This window comes from Phodopus roborovskii, unplaced genomic scaffold (assembly GCF_943737965.1).
Source record: "Phodopus roborovskii unplaced genomic scaffold, PHOROB, whole genome shotgun sequence".
Lineage (NCBI taxonomy): Eukaryota > Metazoa > Chordata > Mammalia > Rodentia > Cricetidae > Phodopus > Phodopus roborovskii.
The window spans coordinates 876,493-904,278 of record NW_026126560.1 but is presented as its reverse complement, the minus strand read 5'-3'; the positions used below and the strand labels follow the sequence as shown (position 1 = coordinate 904,278).

The 27,786-nt window shown below is 48.5% G+C and overlaps 1 protein-coding gene across 2 annotated transcripts; it reads left to right on the top strand.

The window, feature by feature from the left end:
* The first annotated feature begins 1,622 nt into the window (after nucleotides 1–1,622).
* Adgrg3 (adhesion G protein-coupled receptor G3) lies at nucleotides 1,623–27,786 on the top strand. 2 transcript variants are annotated; one of them, XM_051201927.1, is made up of 12 exons: nucleotides 1,623–1,896; nucleotides 5,495–5,639; nucleotides 16,455–16,590; nucleotides 17,998–18,147; nucleotides 18,819–18,953; nucleotides 19,438–19,477; nucleotides 19,615–19,706; nucleotides 19,835–19,947; nucleotides 22,092–22,372; nucleotides 22,527–22,620; nucleotides 22,927–23,116; nucleotides 26,530–27,786. In XM_051201927.1, exons 1-12 carry the CDS (start codon nucleotides 1,845–1,847, stop codon nucleotides 26,818–26,820), a joined length of 1,719 nt encoding a protein of 572 aa, XP_051057884.1. In that variant the 5' UTR covers nucleotides 1,623–1,844; the 3' UTR covers nucleotides 26,821–27,786. The 2 variants fall into 2 exon arrangements, with proteins under 2 accessions (XP_051057884.1, XP_051057885.1); XM_051201928.1 differs by having other exon boundaries at nucleotides 22,927–23,201; nucleotides 26,530–26,710.

The following is a 27,786-nucleotide window of genomic DNA, read 5'->3' as shown; positions in this document are numbered from 1 at the left end:
GTAGCCAGATGATGCTGGCTGGCCTGGCAGAGGACTTGAGGCCTTGCTGACTAGGAGACATTGGGATAAAGTGGGGTGGGAGATAGTAGAAGGGGACATTACTGTTCTGTTAGCTCTGAAATGTGGGGGCCCCAGGGCTCTGGATGGGAGCCTAGACCAGTCCCTGCTCTCATGGGGTCTTCCTAGGAGCTCTGTAGAGTCTGACTCTTCCTCCTCCCAGTTGTCCGTCTGCCTCCAGGAACAGGACACCATGCCTCTGTCTGCAGATTACCAGGCCTTTTTCAGGTACCCATGAGGCTCACGAAGCCAGCATGGGTTCTAGGGTTGTCCCAATATGCCAGGGCCCACCCTCTCACACACCCTGACCCTTTTGTGAAGCTAGGAGGAAGGCCAGAAGCAGCCAGAGGAGGCTGGATGGAGAAGTGGTAGGCCTATTGGCTCTCACCTTCCTGTTAGAGGAAGCTCGGGGACACAGGAACTTCTGGATCCTGACCTGGGAATCCAGGCTATATCCCCCACCCACATTCTATAGAGCAAGAGTGACCCTTCTCACACCCCCTCGGGTCCAAAGGGCCCTAGCAGGGGCCATGTGGAAGGAAGGGGAGACAGGATAGCTACAGATGGATAGCTCTCCAGAAAGACCCCAGAGCGGAGTGGAGCTAGCTCGGATCTGAGAGGGGTGCTAGTGAAGACAGTCTGTCCATCTGAGTGGTTGTGACAACACCAAGGACTTGGCCTTACCCATGACTTCCTTGGGGTCAGCAGAGTGGTAGAGTCCACCCCTTCCCTAAGCTTGTATATGTGTGCTTGTGTGTTTGTGTGTATGTGTGTATATGATTCCCCTTCTTCCTGCCTGGACCAGCGGTGACCAGGGAAGGTGACTGTAACTACACAGCGCTGATCACCATCACGTGCCAGTGCTGGTAAACCCCTCCACAGAGCAAGTCCACATGCATCGTGTTACAAGTCCTTCCCATGCCTGTGAGAGGGCCAAGCAACAGACAGCTAGTACGGAGTCACCAGGCCAGGCAGTGGCCACAACAGCATGTCAGGCTGATCACCTTCCACAGACCCTGGACACCTCCCATGTCCCTGACTCTCCCTGTTACCCTGCCTTGTGGGAGAGGCTCAAGGCCCACAGTGTCAATGTCGCTCTCCTCTCGGGCCCAGCAGGTTAGGTTTGCACATGGCCTTCCATGTCTTTGGCCTCATGGGTGTGCTAGGCTGGTTACGGGTCTCATCAAATCCAGACACTGACAATCAGCCTGTGCACAACCCTGCGCTGGCTGTCTGCCCCTTGGCCTCTCTCACGGGCACGGGGAGGACTTGTGAGGTGACGAGTGGAACTGCTCTGTGGAGGAGGTGCGTAATCAGCTAACCAGACCTGGCATGCGATGGCAATCAGTGCTGTGAAGTTACAGTCACCCTCCCCAAGCTGGTCACCGCTGGTCCAGGCAGGAAGAAGGAACTGTATACACGCATACACGCATACACACTTACATGCATACAGAGGCCCTCACCAGGGTAACAGGGAAACCTTAGGGCTTCTCTGTCCAGAGCCTCCTGTGGCTGCTGGGCTCCAGCTCTACAGTGCCCACTGTCAGGGTGATGGGAATTCAGCCCAGTCCCATCTGCAGGTGGTCTCAGGGCCATGTGCATCACAGAGCACCGCCCAGCTCCCCACACCCACCTTTCACAACCCCACAGATGGCGCCATTCATTGGGCAGGAAGAGCAAGAAAGAGGCCACAGGAAACAGTGGGCCGCACGTCAGGCAGGAGGAAGGCCAGTGGACAGAGCTTGTGACCAGGAGGCCACACAGCCACCGGACTCTGCTGACTACTGATGGCAATAGCCAGGAGCCTGGGCCTCCTGCTCTTCCTGCTACTGGATTCAGGTGAGCGAGCAAGCCTGTGGGTCCCCCTAACTCTCTTGCTAAGCCTGTGAGAGCCTGTGCTGCAAAGCACCCTGGGAAGCAGGGGAAGATACCCAGGGATTCAGATAGGCTGGGGAAATGAAGAATCAGAGAGAGGGACCACCTCACTCTCTCTTTTGGCATTCCTGTCCTAATAAATCTCGTCATGCTGGGTCTCAGGCTCCCTTTGTCACTCCACAGTGTGCTGTAGGTGGGGAGGAAAGATATTGCCCATCCATCCTGGCTAGGCTAGAACCTGGTTCTAGTATGTGATGGACCAAGCAAGCTATTCAGTGGTTTCTGGGCTTCAAGTAGAGGTGTTGGGGCCTGGAAGCGGAGCCTCGAAGGATGGGCAGCTGCTTTGCCCCCACAGCCCATCTGTCACTTGCTTCCCCTCCCGTCACCCCTGTTCAATGTCATCAGTGAGAGGAGCCAAGACCCAGACCACTCCTGTCACACACATTTCAGCTTAATACACCAACACGGGGTTCCTAGTCCTACCTTTACCCTAGGATGCCAGCTACCAGTCTTAGCTCCGTGGGTGGCTCAGTGCCCTCCTTGGCTGTTAAGGGGTGGCTGTCTAGAGTGGTGAGGTGCTTCCATCTCAGTGCCCTGTCTTTCCTTGTTCGCTCCAACTTTGACAAGCATCCTAGGTGTCCATCTCTCTTCGTGTCTGTCACTGGTGGACATGTGACCGGCCACATGGGCCAGTATCTGTTGGTTCAAAAAAAAATTCTTTTCGATAAAGGACAGAGTTCAATGTCTGGCTCAAAAGTGGGCAGGTATGGTGACACGTACTTGCACTTGGGAAGTAGAGGCAGAAAGATCAGGAGTTTGAATTCTGCCTCAGCTACATAGTACGTTTGGAGCCAGCCTGGGTTACTGGAGACTCTGGGTATAAACACAGATAGAAAGTGACTGTACTGTCTTTCTCATGGTCAGAGGACATCCTGGGGCAGAGCAGGCTGTCAGGCAACCCTGGGCAGGCCAACAAGGCTTCTCCAAGTGGTGATGAGGACTCAGCAGTGATGGGGATGCTCAGGACTGGGTGATGTCAGTCATCTGAGTGACACAGGGGTTGGCAGATTTATATTAGACATTCGATTCTGTCCTTCGTGGTCATTGCTGCAACAGATGCCATTTGTCCATTAACCCAGTGGCTCTTTACTCAGCATGCGTGGTGCTAAAAGGGGGCACTAATGTGGTAGCTGCCTGCCTGAGCCTGAAGGGAGAGGAATGGGCTGTGGTTGCAGAAGCTAAAGAGTCTGGTGATGAGTGGAGGGAGGGGGCTAAAGGGACAAGGGTCAGGGTATAGGGGCACATGGGCCACCTTCCGGCCTCTGACCTCCAGCTTGTCCCCACCTTCTATATCCACAGCTGTTAAACTCACAGCTAGACATGCAAAGCCCTCAGAAAAAAACATGAGATACATGTTTAAGTCTTCTCTCGGGTATGGAGACACCTGCTGTTCCAGCACTCCTGAGGAGGGTCTTGAGTTTGAGGCCAGTGGGCTCATAGCACAAGGATGAAGAAGAGGAAACCACAGAACTCTTCTCTGTGCTTCTGTATTGGCTGCTAAGAGTGTCCCTCTGCTGCCCTGCTGGGATTCCCAACAAGATGAAGGGAAGCCCACCCTGAGGCTACCGCCCCCTTTCCTAACCCTGACCACTTTCCCCTCATCGAGTCCTTCCTCCTCCTCTCCACCCCTCCTCCTCTCCACCCCTCCCCAGATTTCATGTGAATGCAACCGTGAACAGTCTCTGCATCTACCCCCAGCACCCAGCCTCAGTGCATCTTAAATAGCGCCCCTTCCTAGCTGGAAGTGGAAGCAAATTTAACAGCATTGTCACATAGAGACCTAGTATGCTTTATACTGTTTACTTTTTGTTCTGCCATTTTTTGTCATAAATTTTGCTTTCTGTTCTAATACTTGAAAATGAACCACCTTCTTTAAACTTAAAGTAGTGCTGTCCATGGTGTTTTTTAAATCAAACACCAGCAAAGGATATTTAAAAAGCAAATTCCCAGCCCTCCTCTCCCCCCAGGACTCCACATCTTAGCTCTGTCACAGTTCCTGGTGGACCAATCTGAAGGTACCAACCTGCAGTCACACACACACACACACACACACACACACACACACACACACACACACACACACACAATGTGAAAGATCCAATACACAGATTCCTAGAGAGAGAGAGATGGGAATGGACAGCAATACACAAAATGAAGTCATTCGCTTTCTACACTAGAATGAGACTGCCTTTGATCTCTTGGGCTGGCAGAGACTGGAAGATCTGGTGAAATAAAGGTATTGGAAGCATGTGAATGAATGACTACTCTTGTCTCTTTTAGGGGGAATGTGCACACACATTTTCTGAAGGGAAATTTGATACAGCCTAGAAATATTTATTTCTATATTTATTTTTGGAAACAGAGTTTCCCATATGCTGAGTTGCATGTCTTGTGAGCCCTGTCCCTGACCATGCTCGCTGCCTTGGATGCTGGGACTGACCCATTGCATGCACCAGACAAATGCTCTCCTGAGCAACACTCTAACCCCACATCCCTGGTAAAAATCTGATCAAGATTCCTGTGTTATGAGCATTTTCTGATCATAGCAGAAGCTAGCAAAGATACAATGGAGGGTAGACACATACACACACCAATTACTTCAATTAAAAGTCACACCATATCCAGATGTGGTGGTGTATGCCTTTAATCCCAGTACTCAGGAAGCAGAGACAGGCTGATCTCTGTGAGTTTGAGACCAGCCTGGTCTACATTGTGAGTTCCAGGACAGCCAGAGATATATAGACAGGTTGATTCAGTCTTTAAAAAAAAAAAAAAAAAAAAAGGTTACATCATCCAGCATACCTGAGATGAGCTGTGAGCTGTGTGGCCAAGTATAATATCTGTTTCCAGCCTCTAAAACACTAAAACACAAAGAGGGAGAAGACCAAGCCTCAGTGAGATTGAGTAACTTTCCTGAGGACAAACAGCTAGGCTGTGACAGGAAGCTTCTGTGCTCCACAGCACAGGGCTCTGTACTAGAAGACACAGAAGCCAGTCTCTAGTCTTGGAGCAGCTTCCACTTGCTTCAGGGCTCAAGCCACTCTTTATCCTGACCCCCTCACACCCACCCCAACTCTGCACCTGGCCTCAGCCTGCTGCAGCCTCCACCTACTCCAGGCAAAGCTGGGAGGCTAAGGTCAAGCAAGCCTTGTGAGCTGAAGTCAGCCACAGCTGTCTGGCCTGGAAGGACTGATGGAGCAATGGCAGGAAACCAGGCAGGCTCTGTGGAGGAGGGCATTCAGGCAGGACTACTGACAGAGAGCTTTTTACTGCACACTACCGTGTGAAGTCTTTGTCTAGAGAATTACATGCCATGCCTTCCCCCAAAGCACCTCACCAGCTCTGTGAGGTAGGAGTGAATCTTTCCCTTGGGAACTGGGGATTGGGGAGGGTGGAGCTTGCTGGAGGGGGCAGCTACCTGGATGACAGATGCAGCCACCACATCTCCTAGTCTACTGCCCCTCTGCTAACCTGCCCTGTCTCCCTCTGCTTCCTCCCTTAGATGAAACCACTGAAAGGTCAAGGAACGTCTGCCAGCTCAAGGATGCCCATGAGTATGACACCTTTGACTTGACTGACATTGCTAAGTGCTTTACCAAGTGTGAGCAATTGGAAGACAGCTCCTGTGATGTAGGGAACTTACAGAGGTAAGGGGAAAGGAGTCTGGGAGGAATGGTCTGTTGGGAATCCATAAGGCCATAAGCCCCCAGGGTCCTAGAACATGCTGTTCCCTTCCTCACCCTTCCATGTTCTCTCTGGCCTGGCCCCACCCTGGCAATCAGAGTCCCGACTGTCTAGGGCAGTGGTTCTCAACCTGTGGGTCAAAAACCCTTTGGGGTTGGATGGCCCTTTCACAATGGTGGTCTAAGACCATCAGGAAATTTATGTTACAGTTCATAACAGCAGAAAAATTAGAGTTATGAAGTAGCAATGAAAATAATGGTGAGTGGTCACCACAACATGAGGAGCTAACTGTATTAAAGGGTTGCAGCATTGGGAAAGTTGACAACCACTGGACTAGGGGATGCAGTGACAATCATCCTATCTCTGCCTTGGGAGCAGTGGAGGGACAAATAGGGATGCATATAGTGATGACTCCACGCTGTGGCCAATCAGAAGTGTGGATCAGGAGCCAGCTTAGCAAAGAAGTTGGCCAAGACCTTCTCCAGGAGGCAGCCTGGGAAAGGGATTTGCAGAGCATGGAGCATTTTCCAGTGGACCCGTGCAATGGTGGGTGATATGGCTGCTTAACATCACAGTGCTGGGGAAAGCCTACAAGGTTTGAATCATGAGAGTGCAAAGAAGTTCAGGGGGCAGAGGTGACCATGTCAAGATGGGACAGGTGGAGGACAGAACTGGAAATATAAACAAGAGTCAAATGTGAAGGGCTGTGTTAACTAGATGTTATGGGAAACCGGGACATGGCACATTTGAAGTTAAGAAGGGTGAAGGGTTTGGTCAACTTTGCATTCTAGACTAAAGGTTGCTTGGATGTCAGGGCTGGATCCAGGGGTGGTGACACAGGTAGAGGTGACATGAGGTGGGATGGTAATTCTGCAGGCACCATGGAGCTGCTCAAGAAAGATAGCCCAGGGAAGCCAGAGGTGGGATTCCCGAGACAACGAGGCTGGTTAGATGGGGCAGGGGAGAGGAAGCCTCCCGGAGCTGTCCCAATAGAATCAGTGCCATAGTAGCTCTGCCCCTCCACTCTGCTCTGGCCTCTAGGCAAAGGGGCCCAAAACTCATCTGAGATGCCACCAAAGTGCCCAGCTTACAGCCAGGACCCAGGAAACGGTTGTTGAAGGGATGAATGAAAGCCTTGCCCAAGGCTGGCTGTTAAGACAGTGTTCAGATTGACATTCACTCTTTCAGTGGCCTGAAGAAAGGCTCCCAGCCCCTCCTGCTGCTGCTCTGGCAGCTTCTTAGATCTGAAGAAGTCCAGGGCTCCTCTGTTGCCACTCTGTGGCCTGGGTAAGCACCTTGGAGAGAGCAAGTGCCTTGAGGACTGAGGTGTGGTCTGTTCCCACTCCATCCCTTGAGTTTACCCTTTTATCTTCATAACACTATCTTCAGTTACTTTTCTTATCACTGTAACAAGATATCTCACACAAGCAACCTGTGGGAGAAGGCTGGTTCACAGTAAAAGGTGCTGTCCTTCAGTGGTGGGGAGGGTGTGGTGGATGGAGAGGCTCTGTCCATGGCAGCTGAGGCTTATGGAATTACTTGCTCATAAACACCTAGTCAGGGAGAGGAATGGGAAGCAGAGACCAAGAGAAGCAAGCCTTGCTTGTATTCTTCAAGGCCTGGCCCTTGTGTTCCACAGCCACCACCTAGGCCCAGCCTCCCAAACAGCACCACCAGAGGAGATTGAGGTGTTCAAATACAAGAGTCTGTGGGACATTTGGCATCCAGGCCATAAAATGCTCCAAAGTAAGTTCTGCTATCAACCCATTTCTCAGATGAGAGAACTGAGGCTCCATGCAGTCAAATAACTTGCCTATGTTCTCACAGCAGGTCAGAGGCAAAATTGACAGGAGCTGGCTTAGAGAAGGCACTTGATGTGACAGGCTGGACCCTAGTAGTGTCTTCTAGTTTACCCACATGTAAAATGGAATTCACAAAATGATGGCAGAGATTAATAAATACACAGTCTACACCTGGGTGCTGTGGTTGTGGGCACCATCTACATTGCCACATTGCCACATTCTCACTCCTCTGCTCTAGGTCTCTTAGGCTTCCTCACAGTATCACTGAGGATTGAGTGAGTAATGCACGGAGGAGTTAGCAGCAGGAACTAGAAAACTGTTAGTGTGCTCTATTTTAAAGGTTCCTTTGATTATAAAAATAATATATGCCCAGTATGGTGGCCTTTAATCCCAGCACTCTGGAGGCAGAGCAGGCAGATTATTGAGTTCCAGTCTGCTTTACACACTGAGTTCTAGGACATCCAGGGCTGCACAGAGAGACACTGTCTCAACAAACAGAAGCAACAATAGAAAGTAACACATATTCATTGGAAATCAGCATAGAAAGGAAGAGAAAGTTTCCTGTTACCCATCAACAGGCGACGGCCATTGCCTTCGACAGGAAGTGTATTGTAGTGAACTTGTGTTCCTAGGCATGGAATTAGTGATTCATGGGGGAAGCATAGGATTAACTCCAGCAGAAGTTGGCTGAGTGGTCGGATTGAATTTCACTCCCACATGCAGATTGTGTCATCACAGTTGCCCCGCAGCTTTGCCAACTCTTAGTATTGTTTGCCTTTTCCCTTTAGCCATCCTGACAGGTTTCTAGTGCACCTCATGGTGATCGTAATGGCATTTTTTCTGATGACTGACATTGAGCACCTTGCTTTATTCCTTTTGTGCCTTGACATCTCTACTGTGCTTGTTGGTCTACAGAACTGTTTGGATTTTCTGTAGTGACTTTGGGACCCTTTGTGTGTTTTCTTCGTGTGCCTCTGTGAATATATACATTGGGAGGATTCTGTGTGCCTCTGTGGATACATTGGGAGGATTCTTTCTCTTCTAGGACTTCCTGTTCCCTTTCTCGGCACTGACTTTTGACCACTGCTAAAGCCTTTAATTTTAGTTAATACAATCGATCAGATCTTTAGATATGCATTAAGCGTTATTTTGTGCGTGTGCATGTGTGTATAATGTCAGGGGCACTAGGATGTTGCAGCATGCGTGTGGAGTCAGTTTGCTCCTTCCTCCTTCCACATGGGTTCTGGGATTGATGACAAACACCTTTGCTCCCTGAGCCATATCACCATCCCTATTGCCTTCTAAAAGAATGTCTATTGTACACCAGGCAGGCCAGAACTCAGGAGGTGGGAGCAGAAGGCTCAAAGAGATCAAGTCCATCCTCAGCTACATGGTGAATTTGAGGTCAGCCCCACCCTGTCACAGACAAAACGGAAAGAAAATAAACAAACAAAAATTAATTGTTTTCTATGCCAAGATATTCTCCTTCTTTTGTTTCTTCAAAAGGTTTATTGCTTCCTTGCTCAAAAGTCTGAGATCTGGGGAGAAAAGAGCAGACTGCTTGGTTCCTCAGAGCTCCATGCTTGGTTGGTGGAATCAGCATATGCAGTTTCAGCAGACAGTATCAGGAGGAAAACTTGTTTTAGGGCCACTGAGTCTCTCTCAGGTTTGTCTCTCTTCCCTCACACGCCTCCCTGAGGCCTCCTGATGCCCTGCTATGGCTCCAGAAATTCTGTGTCTGTCTGAGGCAGGGCCTCATCTCACACCTGCAGTAGTCAGCGCTGAGCAACTTTCTCCCCCTGGATTTTTCTGTCCTGGAGACATAAAGTGAGTTAGACAGTAACTGGGAATGGCTTCCTTCCCTTAGTGTGCTCTTTCGGTTCATTCGTGCTGTGGCTGGTAAGGAGTGTTCTGTGACCCACAGTGACCTCTATTAGAAACTCAAACTCTCAGTAGAGAGAACTTAGGAAGAAAGATGTTCCAAGAGAAGAGAGGCCACAGGTGCTGGACCTCATGTTTATGGTTTTCTACGGGATGTCACCTCGAGGTCGTCACTGTCCTAGCTGCTGTTGACAGGGTGTCACAACCATCTTTGCATGACTTGGTTTCTCCATGCATTTTTGGGAGAATATACAGCCCTTCCTGATTCTGAAGCACAAGTCCCAAGCTATGCTTCTTAAAAATAGATACGTTGAGACATTAAATAATAACAACTATTATCATTTTAATGCACAAATGTTGGAGCTAGAGAGGATGACTCAGCAGTTAAGAGCATTTGCTACTTCTGTAGGTGGCTCACAATCACCTATAATTCCTGCTGTAGGGAATCTGACACCCTCTTTTGGCCTCTTCTGTGGCCTGTCTCGAGTGTGCTGCAATTTACATATGACTACACACATCCTTCAACTCCCACCCTCAGAAAGCCGATAAATATTTCTGTTCTCACAGATGTCCTCTCATACTCCTCCCACTGACACAAAGGGTGATATCAATGGTGGTGGTCATGATATGGAGATTAGTTTTTCCTAACATTTCATTTTAGATATATTTTATTTTATTTTATGTGTGTGAATGTGTTGCCTGCATGTGTGTATGTGCACCATGGACATGCAGTACCTGTGGAGGTCAGAGAGGGCATCAGATCCCTTGGGACTGGAGCTAGGAATGGTTGAGCCACCATGTATGTGGGTCTTCTGCAAGAGCAATGGATGCTTTTAACCACTGAGCCATTTCTTCGGCCCTTCATGGGGACTCTTGATTGTCAACTTAACTGTGTTGAACAACTAGATGACAGAACATACCTCTGATCGTGTCTGAGTTCATTTTCAGAGATAATAAGTTTGTTTGTGAGGGCCTTGAGCTAGCCAATAGTTCAGCATACTCATGAATTCAAACTTGGAGTAAACTGCTGGGGGCAGAACTGGGAAGGTGCTGCCTAGTTGGAGACATCCTTTGAAAGGGTACCTCTTGGTCCTGTCTGTTTCCTGTTATGCTCTGCTTTCCAGCTACAATGAGGCGATCAGCCTCACTGTGACAGAGAAACACTAAAGATGCTCACCCGGGGGCCGAGCCCTCTGAAGTCATGAGCCAAACTAAATATTTCCTTCTTTAAAGTGTATCTTTCAGGCAACACACTGATTACAACAGTGCCATTGTGGTCACTAGTCTATAGTCCGGTGCTTTTTAAACTTTACCTGTTCTCAAGTAACACACCATTCGCCCCTTATCAGCATGCCTGTGCCACCATGAGCTCTCTCTCTCTCTCTCTCTCTCTCTCTCTCTCTCTCTCTCTCTCACTTTCTAGCCCAGGTTGGCCTCACACTCACCATGTAACTAAAGATAACCTTACCCTTCTGATTATCTGGCCTTTATCTCCTGAGTACAGGGATATAGTCATGTACCACCTCACCTGATTTATGCTGTGATGGCTTCTGGCATGCTACATTTTATTTGTTTTTCAATGTGGGTGTATCTTCTTTTTCAGGGGTGGATTGGGGAGGATCAGGATCTCATATAGCTCAGGCTTTAAATTGACTAAGGATGAACTCTGCCTCCACCCTCAAGTGCTAGATCACAGGGGTGCACCACCCCAGCTTGGTATCCTGATGTGGATACAATGGATAACACCACACACCATTCATCACTAGAGTTCGGTATTAGAATATTTGCAAGGCGTGAGGCCATCACTGCAGTTACTCCCTTCTGCTGTGTGCAGCCTGCTGCTGCTCCTGCCCCACCACAGTCAAGTCCGGCCAGCCTAAGCTCCTCCTTAGGCTTTCCTCTGGACATCTTGTATAAAGGGAGCTCTTTTGAGTGGACCTTGCTTTAGGACAGTTAGCCTCATTCATATTTTATGGTATTTATTTTAGTTTGATTACCCCATGCAGATATATTACATTACATTGTCCATTTGCCAATTGATGAGCATTTGAATTCCTGCCAGTTCTTGATTGGTCTGAATATTGTTCCCATAAACATTTTAATTCAAGACCTGAGGCCATATGTTGCCATTTGGTAGGGGATCTATGCCTAGGGACGGAATGGCTGGAATATACACTGAATATATGCTGAGCTCCATGAAAGACTGCCAAACTGTCTCCCAAAGTGGCTGTGCCATTTGCTCTCTGTCAGCAGTGTAGAAGGCCCTTGTGTGGTTCTGGCTGCTCAAGTGCAGAGGGGCATCTCCTGAGGTTCCCACTGGCATTCCATCATGAGCAATGAAGCTCAACATCTTTGCATGTGCTCATTGGCCATTTGGAGATTTTCTTTAGTAAAATGGCTATTTAATTTCTCTCTCTCTCTTTATCTCTCTCTCCGTCCCCATCACTCCCCAATCTCCCTCCTTCCAGATTCTTTGTCAGAAGTTCCAGAAGGTCAGTATTGTATCGGCATGATTGGTATAAGGTTTGGCAGGGGGATGGTTGGTCAGTCAAGTAGCTTGTTTCTATCTGTCCTCTTGGGGAGAGGTGATCAGAAGCAGTGACTGGAGGGTGGGTGAGTGTGGATACAGCTTCTGAATGGGAGTGTTCCACTTACATTCAAGATGATTGGAAGCTCCAGTGTGGTGATGAACACCTGTAATCCCACCCTCAGGAGGTAGAAGCAGTGGGTGAGAGCTTGAGGCCAACCTGGGCCTGTTTCACAGAAGACGTGGGGGGGGGTGTTGACCTAAAGCAACATAAAATAATGAGAATTCATTGTACCCGAGAACCATGCTGGGGAGGGTGTCTTCCTTAGGAAAGTGAATTGGGCTGTTTTGCAAAGGTGAGGAAGGTCTTTAAGTACAAAAGGTAGGAAACATATATAATAAACATACATTCAATTCACTATTTACCACTTTATGTGGCAACAAAAATCTCAATCTTCTACAATTTCTTATTTTATTTGGTACCAATAAAAGTCAACACTTCTCTGACTATTAAAGGCAAATCAAATCAGTATAATATGTGCTGCTCAATAAATTCCACAGCCTCAGCCCTCTGTTTTTGGTTCAATGGTTTTCTTATGCTGTCTCCATCCAATAATAGTTGCACATTTTTGCATGGTTTGCTTTTCTATTCTGCGATCTATTTTCTGTTGTCTCTATAGGGTCCTTTCTCCTTAGTAACTATGGTAACAGTAATAAGGACCGGGATGTAGTTTAGTGGTAGAGCCTTTGCCTAGAATGCCTGAGATCTGTGTTCCATTCCCATCACACACACAAAGAGAGAGAGGGAGGGAGAGAGGAGAGAGAGAAGAGGGAGAGAAGAATAGGAGAGAAAAGAGAGAGGGGGAAAGAGAGGAGAAACAAGGGAGAGAGGGGGAATAGAGAGAGAGGAGAGAGAGAGAATTTCCATGTGTCTCCATAGCCTCAGTCTTGGTGTATCTCCCTCTAACCCTCTTGCCTCCTATCACTACACCTGTTCGGGGTTTCTTGGAAAGGTGAATAGTGAATAGAGTCCTGGGGAGATGGCTCAGTCAGCAAAGTATGTGGGGCACAAAGCATGAGGACTCATGTCTGATCGCCAGGACCATTTTTAACATCTTAGTAGGTAAAGGGTCTTGACACACAAGCTTGACAACCTGACTTCAATTCCTAGGACCCACATCGTAGTATGAGACAGCCAATCCCTGCAAGTTATCCTCTGACCTCCAGATGCAAACTGTGGCATGCAGTGTTGCCCCACAATAAAAATAAATAAATAAAGATAACTTTTAATTATTTAAAGCAAGAGGTGGAGCATACATAGCTGTGATTCCAGTGCTAGAAAGCTAGCAATTAGGGCCCTGGGCTAGGGAAAGAGACTCAAGCACAGGAACATTTCTAAATTTCAGCACCACGGAGAGTGACACCAGCCCCCTTTCCCTGTAGACAAGAGCTTTCTCACACCATCTGCTTCCAGGCAGTCAGTTCCCATGCGGCTTAAAGTCTCTCTCTCTCTCTCTCTCTCTCTCTCTCTCTCTCTCTCTCTCTCTCTCTCTCTCCCTCCCTCTCTCTCTCTCTCCCTCCCTCTCTCTCTCTCTCAATTTTATATATATATATATTTTTTTTAATTTTTATTTTATTTGAATTGGTGTTTACCTGCATGTAGGTCTGTGTGAGGATGTCCAGTCTCCTGGAACTGGAGTCACAGACAGTTGTGAGCTGCCATGTTGGTGCTGGAAATTAAACTCAGGTCCTCTGGAAGAGCAGCCAGTGCTTTTAACCACTGAGCCATCTGCCCAGCCCTCTTTCTTTCTTAAAAATTTATTTATTTATTTTCAAGACATGATTTCTCTGTGTAGTCTTAGCTGTCATAGAATTTGCTCTGTAGACCAAGCTGGCCTTGAACTTAGAAGTCTGCTTCCCTCTGTCTTCCAAGTGCAGGGATTAAAGGAGTGCACCACCACTACCTTATTTAGTTTTCTTTCTTACACACACACACACACACACACACACACACACACACTTATTTAAGCCAGGTATCATGGCACATGCCTTTAATCCCAGCACTTGAGAGGCAGAGGCGAGTGTATCTATGAGTTAAAGGTCAGCCTGGGGTACATAGTGAGTTCCAGTATGCCAAGGCTATATAATGTGACCTTTAAAAAACCCCAAAAATGTATTTATTATTGTGTTTATGAAGTGGGTAGGGGCACACATGTCACTGCACACTTTTGGAGATCAGAGTACAACTCTATCGAGTCAGTTCTCCCTGTCTACCTTTATATGAGTTTCAGGAATCAAACTCAGGTCATCAGGCATCTTGCTGGTCTCTGGCTCAGTTTTCAAGTGCTGAATTTTTAGTGTACAATTAACACTCAATAAATATGCCCAAAGAGATTTATTCAAATAAGATATGTGGAACAAAAATCATATGAGAAGATGTTCAGCCTCACTGGGTCATTAAAAAGATACAAATAAAAGCCACCACAAGACACCTCTTTATACCCATAAGTATGGCTACCGTTGAAAACAATACAAAACAAAACCATCACATTGGCAAAGCTGTGGAGCTACTGGAACTTTCATACACTGCAGATATGAGTGTGAAATGGTGCAGCTGCTGTGGAAAACCATCTGGTAGCTGTTCAAGAAGCTAAATGGAAAATTACCAGATAACCTAACAACTCTACTCCTGTGTATATGCCCAGCGAATTTAAAACAAGTCTTCCACGAGCACACATACATGAATTTTCACAGCAGCCCTATTCACAATAGGGTATTCTAGTTTGCTTTCTGTTGCTGTGATAAACACCACAACCCAAGGCAACTTATGGGAAGAAATGGTTTATTTGACTTCCGTATCCACAATATGGTCCATTATTACTAAGAGGAGTCAGAGGCAGGAACTGAAGCAGAAAATTTGAAAGGAGGCTTCTTACTGGCTCATTCCCCATGACTCATTCAGCTTTCTTTCTTATACAACCCAAGGTCACCCATCCGCAGGTGATGCCACCCATAGTGGACTGGGCACACATTAATCTTGAATCAAGAAAATGCCCCACACACAAGCCCATAGGGCAATATGATGGACTCAAGCTCTCAACCCCTCTTCCCAAGTGACTCTAATTAGTGCCAAGTTGACCAAAACTGTCCAGAACTATTGCATGGGAAATAAGATTCTGGGACACAATATAGGCTGATTGATGTTTATTCAGGGAGAAATCACTTACACCAGAAACAAATGACTGTCGCAGGTTCCTGCTTCAAGAATGCCCCCATGCTCTGTCTCAAATCAGGAAGTAAAAGAATGAGCTGGGGTCTGGGGCCCCAGACCTAGACCCCACAGGTCACGTCTGCACCTGTCCCCACGCCCCAGTGGGCATGGTCAGTGAAACAGGTGTGGGTGGGGTAGATATCTCACTACACAGTACAGTGGGAAATATTCAAATATCCATCAGTGGGTTCATCAGAGGATGGATGCAAAGATCCATACGCCCATAAATGGTGGTATTCAAAGATCTATATGTTCCCACCAGTGGAGGAGTGCATCTGTATGCCCATTAGTACAGGTCTATATGCCCATCAGTAGATGAGTGTGTTTCCTCCAAAAAGACTGAAATCACAATTCATGCTCCAGCAATGATGCATGGAAAACAATGTGCTAAGTGTGAGAAGCCAGACTCAGAGGGCCACACAGTGTGTGCTTCGGTGTTCTGATTCAAAACGCGCAAAGTTTGGGCAGAGTGTGGCTAGGCTGATAAAATGCTTCTCTAGCAAGCAGAAAGCTTAACACTGTAAAATGGGTGTGGTTAATGCAAGCCTGTAATCCCAGCATTCCAGAGGAGGAGGAAGCTGGAGGATCAGGGGTTCAGGTTATACTTGTCTGAATAGTGAGCTCAAGTCCAGCCTAAGCTCCATGAGACCTTGTCTAAAGAAGAGGGGGGAGGATGACAGAGGCATAAAGCAAAATAGATGAGTGTTTTCCAGGGGCAGGAAGGGGAAAGGCAGCTGCTTAGTGAGCACATGGTTCCCTTCCGTGGTGATGGGGCTGTTCTGAAGTAAATGGTTGGGATGGCTTCAGAGCACTGTGAGTGTGCTCAATCCACTGAATACGCTATGCTGAAATGGTTAATATATGGGTTATATCTGATATTTTACTATTATAAAAGACAAGCACGGGCTGGAGAGATGCCTCAGCAATTAGAAGCACATGTTGCTCCTGCAAGGACCCAGGTTTGTTTCCCGGCACTCACATGGTGGCTCACAACCATCCCTAATGCCAGTGACAGGAAACCTGATACCCTTTTCTGAATTCCAAGGACACCAGGCATGCATATGCACAAGCAAAACACTCATACACACAAAATAAATAGACATTTTGAAAGACAAACATTAAGATATCCAGAGGGGTCTTTAGCCAGACTCCTTCAGGCTCAGTTCCCAAGTTGTTCCTCTTCCTCACATTATGAGCAGAGTCTCTGGTATTCTGGGTTTGCCATCACCCCAAGAGCCTGATGAGTGGGCAGCTCAGCCTGCAAGCTCTTCCCCCTCTGATCCCTTGCCCCTTGCAGATACTGGCTAAACTATGAATCCTACCTACTGGAGAATTCCATGGAGACTGTGGACATGCCTTTTGTTAAGGCCTTGATCCAGAACATCAGCACGGATGTCTCAGAAGACCTGCTGTTCTCTCTGATGCCCTCCCAGGTGACGAGCTTCCTGGTGGTGGTTCAGGCCTCTGCTGGTGCCCATCAGAGCTTATCCCTCCTGAGTAATATTCAGCATAGCTCTGTCAGTCATTAACAGAGCCAGTGAAGTAACTGAATGAGTGGAATCTGGTGGTGGATTAGCCAGGTTGCTGGGAGATCCCTGAACTAGCTAGCCCTCCTTTCACTGCCCTTGATGTCCCCAGGAGTCTTTCTCCCAGAGGCCTTGGAGGCTCATCTGGAAGATGAATTTCTGGCACCTCCAAGCCTAACGTGCCCATTAGCCCCTTCGCCATAGCACATCTGGAGTGAGAGTAAGGGCACACTTGGCCTCAGAGAGATTGAATGGGGGGGCTCTGGGTTTACACTGGTCCAGACTTAAACTCCACCTCTGCCCTTACCAGTCATTGCCATCATGGCACACTGCCTTTCTGACTCTCAGTTTTCTCACTTAAAAATGATAAGGACATTGCCCACTTTCAAGAATATCAGAATCCCGGCAGGATGATGCATACTCGTTCTCCCAGCCCTCAGGAGGCAGAGCTCCAGGCTGGCACAAGCTATACAGATAGCCCCTGTCTCAAAAACATACTAGAAAGAGCACCTGAGCTAATATCCAAGGAAATTTTGGTCTGGCGAGGGCTCAGTAAGTCCCCAGCCTCCCTGTATGGATAAAGTTGAGGGGCAGAGGTTCAGGCATCTGGCTGAGTTGCTCCTCACCCAACTTCCTTGACCTTATATGACGCCATGCCCTCTGGGTAGAATATGCACTGGCCCAGGACATCACCCACTTGCCCTTTGGACAAGATCTGGACTAGGAAGGTGAAACTGGGGCTTCAGCCCCACTCTTAGCTTCCTGTTCCCATGCGCATGGGTCCTTCTAAAGCAGGGAACTAGTGGGTGCAGGCTGAAGCCCCAGGGTGCCCAGGAGGTCAGAGACTAGACGAAGCATGCCTGGTGATCTCTGGGGAGGTTTGTTCTAACATTCTAACTATTCTTGGTCTCTAAAACACTTCGCAGCTGGGCAGCAAGGACTTCACACTCAAGATGAACAGGAGTCCTTGTCTTCGCACTGCTTCCCCCTTGCTCCTTTCCAGGGTACCCCCCACTGGCGATACCCACACTTAAAAGCAGACCACGGCTGCACCAACTCAGTTATGCTCAGTTGGTCCCTGTGATGGGGAAGCTGGGGTCCCATTGTTGATGTCTGTCCAAGGGCCTCACCTGTGAAGAGCAGAGCCTGGACTGAGCCAGGTGTTCTGCCCCTCACCCCAGAACTAAAAGCCCTTAGATGCTGCCCCTTTACCTGGCATGCTGCAGCTTCTTTCCCAACTGGGATAGTAGAGACACCTGAGTTGGGGCTGGAATCCTCCAGGTAAGATGGGGGTTTCTGGGTCCGTGGTTGCAGATCCCAAGGCAGGTGATGCAGGGTGAGGACCAGCCCACAGACAGAGTCCGACTTCCCAAGAGCCTATTTGGAACCCTCCTGCCTGGCAACAGGTCTGCCGTCCGGTTGGCCATAACTGTTCTGAACATTGGTGCAGGAAATGTCTTCAAGGTAAGAGGCTTGCTGGGAGCTCAGGAAGTTGCAGTTAAACACTCAGAGAGCCAGGGTCCCTGAGATGGTCTCTAAGGCAGCCGGGCCATCCAAGAGCCTGAAGATTATTCTGATATCTACAGCACCCTTTGGCTGTGTATGAAGACCAGGGTACTCATGCATAAACACACATGCCCATCTGTATCCCTGAGAACATGTAGTCAGGTGTGCCCAGGTATGATTGTGTCTACATGGGCAAACATGCTTTCCTGTGACAATACATGCCAGACTGTGCTCCTAAGGGATGCATCCACCCACTTAAACTTAGATATATGCACTCTTGGATCTGGATGCACTCATCCCTCCACCTGGAGGCAGCCACTGGCATTTACCCCATTTCTTGGCTGACCTTAGCCTCAAGCTCTTCCAGTTCAGAGATGTCAGGGGTTAACTTTCAGCAAGGTGATAATGGAGCCTAGAGTATATAGATAGCCCAGCCTAGCCCAGCCGAAGCATGTTATAGGGAGCAGCAGGAAGAGGGCTGCCTATGCCCCTGGGTCACTGGATCCCAGGTCCCCTAGGCTCAGACTTTGGCTGCAAGAGAGAGGACTTCCTAGAGTTCTCTAGACCCCTAGCTAGGGCAGATAAGGTCAGCCCATTCTTCAGCTTAGCCTCCTGCTATTCCCTCCCAGGGCGCCAAGCTCCTCCAGGACAATGGCAGCAGTGTGTTGAACAACCGCATGGTAGGCTTGAGTGTTGGCCAGAAGCACACCACCGGACTGTCGGAGCCAGTGGAGATCACCTTCTCTCACCAGCGTCAACTACCAGTGAGTCTTCTGCCCAGGCATGGCAGCTACTGTGGGGCACATAGTGCACGAGCTCTGAGAAGCCATGCATGGCACCTTGTGCCCTTTACCCAGAAGAAACCATCAGGGCCATGCACACTTATGCTCAAAGACATCTGTCTGGCCTGCACATGTGAACACACCCCTGCCATACCCTCCCACCTCCATGTTCATAAATGTGCGAGGACCTGGAGGACCCATCTGTGTACATGCTTACCACACCCACCAGGCAATGATCCTGAAGGTATTTGTGCAACAAAGACAGGCAAACCCTCTTGTGCCATATTTGTTGTGTCTCTCACATGCACAACAATGGTCCAGAGAGCATCAACTCCCAGGGATGCAGTCAGTCTTTCCATATAGCCTACAGAGGTCTTCCTCTTAAGGCATGTGTCTCCTGGGAGCGCCCTGTCTCTTCCCTGCCTTCCTCCTCCTTCATCTCTTGACTTGTACTCTCTGGTTTCAGAATATGATCCTTACTTGTGTATTCTGGGATGTGGCTAAAGGTAAGTCTGGAAGACTTTTCTAGAATTAGAAAAAAGGAAGCCACAGGCTTCCATGGGACTGAAGGTGAGGGTAGAGGCTTGTCCCCTTCCCTTGTCCCCTCCAGGCTCCTCTGCCCTTACCTTTGTGTGGCCCGCAGGAAACTGGGATTCCCAAGGCTGTTCCACAGAGCTCGGGGATGAGAGGACTGTCTGTCACTGTGACCACTTGACCTTTTTCGCCTTACTTCTGGTAACAGTCCATGCCACCCTGCCCCCAGAGGTGCAGCCTCTGACCCTGAGAGGCTTCCTGGCTGGGGTTTGGGAGATGTGTGGGCCTGGCCTCTTGGTGATGTGATCTGGACTTGGGGTCATCTACAGAGGCCGATATTGGACATGGCCACAGCACAGACTCTCACTCGCATCTCCCAAGCAGGCTGTGGAGTCTCCATGATCTTCTTGGCCTTCACCATGGTTCTCTATGTAACCCTTAGGTAAGTAACCCTACCCCCTTTTCCTCCTACCCTCAGGGAGGGTTAGGAAAGGAATGGGATAGCTTTGTCCTGTGGCCTCATGCAGCTATCTTCTCTGGCCCCTAGTCCTCTTGCTTCCAAGATGGGACTAGGGATTGAAGCTAAAAATGGGAGAAACTGGATTCAGATTGGCCAACACCAGTGATTTAATGGAACTAGAAAGCTCACAGCATGTGGCCTCCAGGCAGGGCTAGAACTAGGGGCTCCAGCAGAGGCCCCAGGGGTCCGCCCCTACCTTTCACAGCTTTTCTCTCTCCCTTATCAGGATGCCAATTTCACCCTTTCCTCAAGAACCGCTCCTTAGATATTCAAGCAAAGATGAAGCTCCAGAATTGAGGTCGTTAAAAACAAACATTTTGAAATAATTATAGATTAACTGGAAACTACAAAAATAGCATAGACAGTCTGCGGTTCCTTCCTGGAACTTTCCCAAGTATCATGTTTCTTGTTATTGTAGAGAATCATCAAAGCCAGGAAGCTGTCAGTGGCAGAGCATGGTTGTCAAGACTTTTTCAGTTCTACTGTTTCAGACATCATCAATGTGTGCACTCATGTGTGCGTGTGTGAGAGTACATGCATGCATATATGTGTGTGCACATGAGTGTGTACATGTGTGTTTGTGTGTCCCCATCCACACAGAATGGGGATATGATTGGCATGCCCCTGTCTAAATGAAATTACAATGGCTCAGTATTCAGAGTATTCATAATTGCAACAGTCCTGTGGGCACAGGACTCTAGGGGTCAAACTCCTGAGATACTGGGTGGTGTGTGTGTGTTTGTGTGTGTGTGTGTGTGTGTGTGGTGTGTGTGTGTGTGTGTGTGTGTGTGTGTGTGTGTGTGTGTGTGTGTGTGTTTATCTCAAGAAGATTTAGTTGTTTTAGGGTCTGACTTTGATCACAGGTCACTATGGTCACAGGGCAAAACACATAGGCCAGCCAAGCCATTTGGCTACTCTTGGATTTAAATGACAAGTTACTAGTGGTGACCTTCCTAGTTCCTTGTGGCTGAAGGTGGGGAAGAGTCCCCTTCAGGAACACACAACTTCTCCAGCAAGGAACAGGCACAGGACAGACACAAGGGACAGTCAGGCTATGGCCAAGAACCCCTTCTCATACCTGCTGCCTGTGAGATAAGACTCTCCCAGCCTGCCCTAACCCCAGCTCCTGGAGGCCAAGCTCATGGAACCCACCTGGAGCATCCTTTGGGCTTCCCATCTTTCCAGTCCAGGATTGCTACTGTCCTTCTCATGTGCCTCAGTCACCAAGCTTGCAGTGAGCTGCAGTCACGTCATCCCTCCAAGTATTGGCCTAGAACACAGTCCCTAACCCAGTCCCATCCTCAGTGAGCTGAGTGTACCATGCCAACTAGCCATGCTGCTGGATCTTTAATCTGAGCTTACAGTGCTAGAAGAAACTGATGCTAGCTTCCAATACTGGAGCCTAGTAGCTCAGGTAGACCTTGCCTCTTATTTCCACTCTAGAAAACCCTAGGCTCTGTTTCTTGAGTGGAAACCCTTCCGGACTTCATTTGCTAGGAATTCAGAGTGGAGAGAAGCCCCACAGAGAAGCAGGGAGCACGCCCTGGAGGTTCTGGACCTCTCTGAGCTTCATTCACTGCTACATTCTAAGCCTCATCCATTTGCCCATATCCACATCCACTCATCCAACTGACATACCCAGAGCCCTCCTGCCCACTGAGCAGGGCCCTGAGGGCAGCATGGGTGGACCCCCTGTGGCAAGGGGTGGCAGAGAATTTCACTATGCTGGGAAATGCCTGCATGGTCAAGCCTGGGAGACATAAGAAAGAAAACTCTGTCATTGTCACAAGTTCCATGATTTAGCCAAGGAATGTGCCAAAGGGTGAGGCTGGCAGGACCCAGTGCCCACACAGCCCACAGAGCCATGAAAGGGCTTGTGGATTTGAACCTAAAAATGCTTGCACACTAACCACTGGCAAAGGTGGAAACTGAATGGTCAGACAGGAGCTGGCCATGAGGATGATAGCAGCTGGCTGTGGCATGGAACAGGCAGGGAGGTAAACCAACCTAGGCACCGCCTGCAAGCTGTGGCTCCTTGAGGCTGCTCCTTGGCCCTTCTCTCCCAGGCTCTCTCTGCAGAGGTTCAAGTCTGAAGATGCCCCTAAGATCCATATGGCCCTGAGCAGCAGCCTGTTTCTCCTGAATCTTACCTTCTTGATCAATGTGGGGAGCAGCTCTCAAGGCTCCCCAGCCTCCTGCTGGGTCCGAGCTGCCATCTTCCACTACTTTCTGCTGTGTGTCTTCACCTGGATGGGCCTGGAGGCCTTTCATCTCTACCTGCTGGCCATCAGGGTCTTCAATACCTACTTTGGACACTATTTCCTGAAGCTGAGCCTGCTGGGCTGGGGTAGGCACAGGCTGGAGGGGTAAAAGGGAGGCTGGGGGGATGAGGAAGAAGAGCCTAGGGAAGAACAAAGTTTGAGGGATGAATGGCTGCAGGGACTGGACACTAGCTCACCCAAGGGAACCCTGGTGATATCACCTTCTTCCCCTGTCCCCAGGCCTGCCTGCTCTTGTGGTTATTGGTGTTGGGAGTAGCAACAGTTATGGTATTTACACCATCCGCAACCAGGAGAACCGCACCTCACTGGAGCTGTGAGTGGGGCTGTGGGGAGCAGAGGGTGTGGAGGCCTTTGACTTCATGGGAGGAAGGGAGGGAGGAAGGGGAGGTGGCCTTAGGAGAATAGCAATGTTAAGGATAGTCAGATCCAGCTGGCTTATGTCACAGGAGGTAAACAGAAGTCTGGAGTCAGAAAGTGAAATAAGGGAGGAGGCCCAGGAAAGCCAGAGGTGGTGGGGGTGGAGGGCATCTTCTTGGTTACCAAGGATCAGCCAAGGAAACTCCCTGGGGCTCAATGGTCATGGTTTCCACCATCCCCAGCAGCTACCCTCCTCTTCCAGGTGCTGGTTCCAGAAAGAGCCTGCCCTTTATGCTACCGTCCACGGCTACTTCCTTGTCAGCTTCCTCTTTGGAGCTGTGGTGCTGGCTCTGGTGGCCTGGAAGTTCTTCACTCTGCCCAGTGTCACAGCAGGCAAAGGACAGGGGCAGACCTGGAAGTCGGTCTTCACCATTCTGGGCCTCTCCAGCCTGGTAGGCATGACCTGGGGGCTGGCTGTTCTCACACCCCTGGGCTTGTCCACCATCTACATCTTCACCCTCTTCAACTCGCTGCAAGGTGAGGCTCCAGGGAGGCCACGGGCTGTCTCATCAGCACTAGAGGGACCTGAGGGTCAGGGACGTACTTTCTGGGACACAGGAGTCCACAGAAACTAGCTCAAGTCAAAGGTGCTGATTTTAGATATCCAAGACTCTTATGGGATCCTGGGCAGCAAGTGTGGCTGGCGTCACAGGGGCTACAAAAAAATCAAAGCAGATATCTCCACTTTCTGTTCTGCAGCTGGGTGTTGTCTCCTATCTACACTCTGTGGCAACTCGTTCCACTCTCTCTGCTTTCCAAAATGGCTGCCTAACATGGCTGCTTCAAGCCTCTGAGCTCTGAGCCAGATGACTATCTCTAGTTCTAACCAGCCCTAACTAGGAAGGCAGGGTCATGAGATTTGATGTGACATGTGACAGGACATAGATTCCTAAAGAAGCTTTTAATGCACTAGTTTTTTTCTTTTTCTTTTTTTAATTGTTGTAACAAAATACCCAACATGAGCAGCTTAATAAAGGCTTTATGTTGGCTCACATTTCAAGAGTGCAGTTCTCTGGGACGGGAAGGCATGGTGCAGCCGGTCACATCACACCAGTGTCAGGAAATGGAGAGAGACAGGCAGGTGCTAGCTCTCAGCTCTCTCTTTTTAGTATTAAAATTATGTTGATTTATTTATTTGTCCATGTGTACATGCATGTGTGGAAGTCAGAGGACAGCTTGTGGAAGTCAATTCTCTCCCTCCATCATGTGGGTCCCAGGAATTGAGCTCATGTCAGGTTTTCTGGCTAGTGCCTTTATCCACTGACCCATAGCACTAGACCTAGGTGTACTAGGCTAGGAATGGCGCCCCCCTACTTTAGGGTGAGTCTTCCCACCTGGGTTAACATGATCTAGAAACTCCCTCACAGACACACCTAGAGGCTTGTCTCATAGATGATTCTAGATCCTGTCAAGATGACAGTCATTGTTAACCATTGCCCCACCATCCAACCAGACAGTACTTCTGATCCCCATTCATCTCAGCATCACAACAGGCCTTGTCCCTCCCTCACCCCATGTTTCATGATGAATAAGTGCATGTGCGGGACCCAGGAGGTCTTCAACACACTGGCTTATCACCAGAGTCCCAGGCCAGAGGCCGGGCTCCCTCTGGAGAGCACACATAGCCACTTGCCCAGTCAACCAGCTGATGTAGAAAGGGAGCACATTGTAAACAGCTCTCCAGAGGAGCAGGAGAAACAGCACCTTCTGCCCTGACTTCAGGGTGATGCTGATTTTGGCATTGTACAGGGAGGGAACAAAAGACAGGCAAGCAGCACGCACAGCCAGGTCCTAGTTAACCATTATCTTAGGACAATTATCCAGGGACCGTCTGCAATAAGAAAGTGGCTTCCACCTTGGGGTAGCCTCAGCTTTTGTCAGAAGATGTTCATTTGTTAGTGCAGTTGTTTCAGGAATCCAAGGTGACTACAAGACGGGAAGACTTAGAAAAGGGACAGGTCAGAAAGTTGAGGAGGGGTGTGGTAGGTCTTCATGTGTTAAGCAGTGACTGTGGATGGACAGCTCTGACCCCAGGAACAGGGGTCCTGCAAAAGCTGCTGGTTAATAATCTACTGATCACATCAGCCTTGAGGAAGGATCACTGCCTTAGACAAACACTCCTTAAATGTTTAGCATGTCTGTGAGCTTAATTGAAGCCAGTCTGACCCAGGTTAAGGTATGGAAAGGGAGACATACCAAACTTTTACCCTGATTTTAGTCACATGTGGGCTTCTGTTGGCCCAGATGAAGATGTGTGCCTTTAGCCAACCTTTACAGGCACTGTATTACCTGCAGTGGAACTCAAGCACCACAGACACTCACACATGAAGGTCCTAGGTTTACGTTCTACACATGTATGTATGTGGGGTGTGGGCAAAGGTCATTAACCTAGAAAGGGAGCATGGAAAGGAAAAAGAGGTTAAAAGGAAGAGTCTGGGAGAAAGTGATGGAATGCATAGGGCACACGGAAGTGGACAGGGACTTCTGGGGGTAGAATGGTACAAGCTGGGAGACAGAGAGGTGGAGGGAGAGATCAACCAAAATAAACCATGTATGAAAATGTCACAGTGAGTACCTGGAGAGGTGGCCCAGTGGCTGAGAGCACTAGCTGCTCTTCCAGAGAACCCAGGCTGGGTTGCCAGCACCCACATGGCATCTGTAACTCCAGCTGCAAGGGATCCAGTGCCCTCTTATGGCTCTAGGCATACCTTCGAGTGCATTTACATGCCAGCAAAACACTCATGTGCATAAAATGAAAACAAATCTTTAAAGAAAAGAGAATGTTACAGTAAAATCTACTTTTTTGTATGTTAACTGAAAAAAGAAAAAAAAATAGATGATGGGCTGGAGAGATGACTCAGTGGGTAAGAGCACTTGGTGCTCTCAGAGAACCCAGGTTCCGTTTCCAATACCCAAATGAGAGGTTCACAACTATCTGTAATTCCAGTTCCAGTGAATCTGACACCCTTTCTGGCTTCTTCAGATACCTGGTTCACATACATACATGCAGGCAAAACATATATATAAAAAATCTTTAAAAACAACAACACACACACACAATTGCTTTAGGGCCATCTGAGATTACTGCCTCCAGATAAATAATCATTAGTTCACATTTGGAAAATCCCAGAGGTTTGGAATTGGGGAGAGAGGCACCTTGAAATCAGAGATAACATCATTATTCTTTTTTGTTTGTTTTGTTTTGAAGACAGGGTTTCTCTGTGTAAAGCTGTGGCTGACCTGAAATTCACTTCGTAGACAGGTTGACCTTAGATTTACAGAGATCCATCAGCCTCTGCCTCCTGGGTGCTAGGATTAAAGGCATGCACCACCACTGCCCAGCTGACATCACTGTTCTTGCATGGGCTACATTAATATTGAAACCTGAATGTCTCCCTTTGATGAATCTAAGTTATTCAGTATTCTCATCTCCCTCCATGCACAACATAGCCCTTGGTACTTTTTAACTCGCTGATGTTGTATAGTTTTCATTATAAATTCCCTTTAAACACAGTTTGTACAATAGTAGTCCTTTATAGCAGAACCATAGGGGAACCCAGTGTGGTAGTAGCATTAGTTTTATATATCTGAAAATACCTTTGTTTTGCTCTTCCTTTTCTGTGGTAGATGTGTGTGCAATATATTTCAAGGCCAATATTTATAGTCTCTAAGTTTTTTATTTGGCACTTTCAGGAAAGGTTTCATTTTTACCTAATTCTTTCATGAAGTGCTCAAACTTTCAGAGTGGCATCCCTTCTATGTTGTAGCCTGCTCCAGGCTCACTGAAACCCTCTCTTCGCCACAGGTGTCTTCATCTTCTGCTGGTTCATTATCCTCTACTTCCCGAGGCAGAGCACCGCAACCTCCTCCTCCGGCACTGCCCGTGTGGACCAGGCCCACTCCGTTTCACAAGAGTAGGCAGCTGCAGTTCGACCTCAGCTCCAGATGGGTTTGTGACCTCGGACAGCTCCCTACTTCCTTCTGGGTTCACTGTCTTCTCTGTACAGGGTGTCTGAGGAGGGAGAGGATGGAGACCAGGCTGAACCATATGGCTCCAAAGCTCCTACTTGGAGAGCTGGGTAGATTGATGGCTTGAAGAGGACACTGGTTCAGTTCCCAGCACCCACACGGAGGCTCACAACTGTCTGTAACTATAGTTCCGGGGAATCTGATACCCTCTTCTGGCCTCCAAAGGCACCAAAGGTGTTGTATATACATATGTGTGGACAAAATGCTCATACACATAAAATGGAAATTTTAAAAAAACATGTTGAAAAGCTCCTGTTCAGAAGTGTTCATGGGTCCAAAAAGCTACAGAAGCAGATTTGTGGGAGACCAAAATCCCTATTAGCCTGAGACCCCCCATCTGACAGTGTCATCTTTACCCCTGCTGCTGTAGAAGCATCTCTACAGCTCTAAGCAGCTGTTTTTAGCTATGGGCCACGTCTCATCTCATTAGGAGCCTGAGCCAAAGAGGGAAATCTTGATGAAACCCCTTGAAGAAACTCCAGTCTTTTCCCTCTTCCCCCATCTCTCCCCCTACAATCCCACCTTATAGATGCCTGCCCTCCCCTACCTGCCCAGGCATTCACAGGCTGGGGGAGCAGAGGACTGGAGGCTTCTTTGGGGACTTTGATGATCTTCTGCCTACTTTGCCCTAGTCAGGGCTCATCCCAATTGCAATTACTGCACCATTGAAGGTTAAGGTCCTTCTAGGTGCCCAGGACACTTTCAGAGAAAGCCACTCAGAGGGTGAGCTTCCAGGAACATGTCCACCCACCCCACTTGACTGCAGGCTGTGAGGGCTGAGTCTAGTCTGCTGTCTTTGTTGGGACAGAAGCTGAGTTCCAGAACTGGAGGCATGCTTGCTCCATCCACATTAGTGCATGTGGTCCAGGGGGACAAAGAGAAAAAGGTGACCCTTCTCACAATGTCTGTAATCCTATAAGCAGGGACCTGAATAGTCTTACCCACCATTTCAACATAGCCTGAGCATCAGGCCTGCCCATATTAAGTGAATAATTGCCACACAGATTTCAATAAACAAATACTTGTTGCTTGA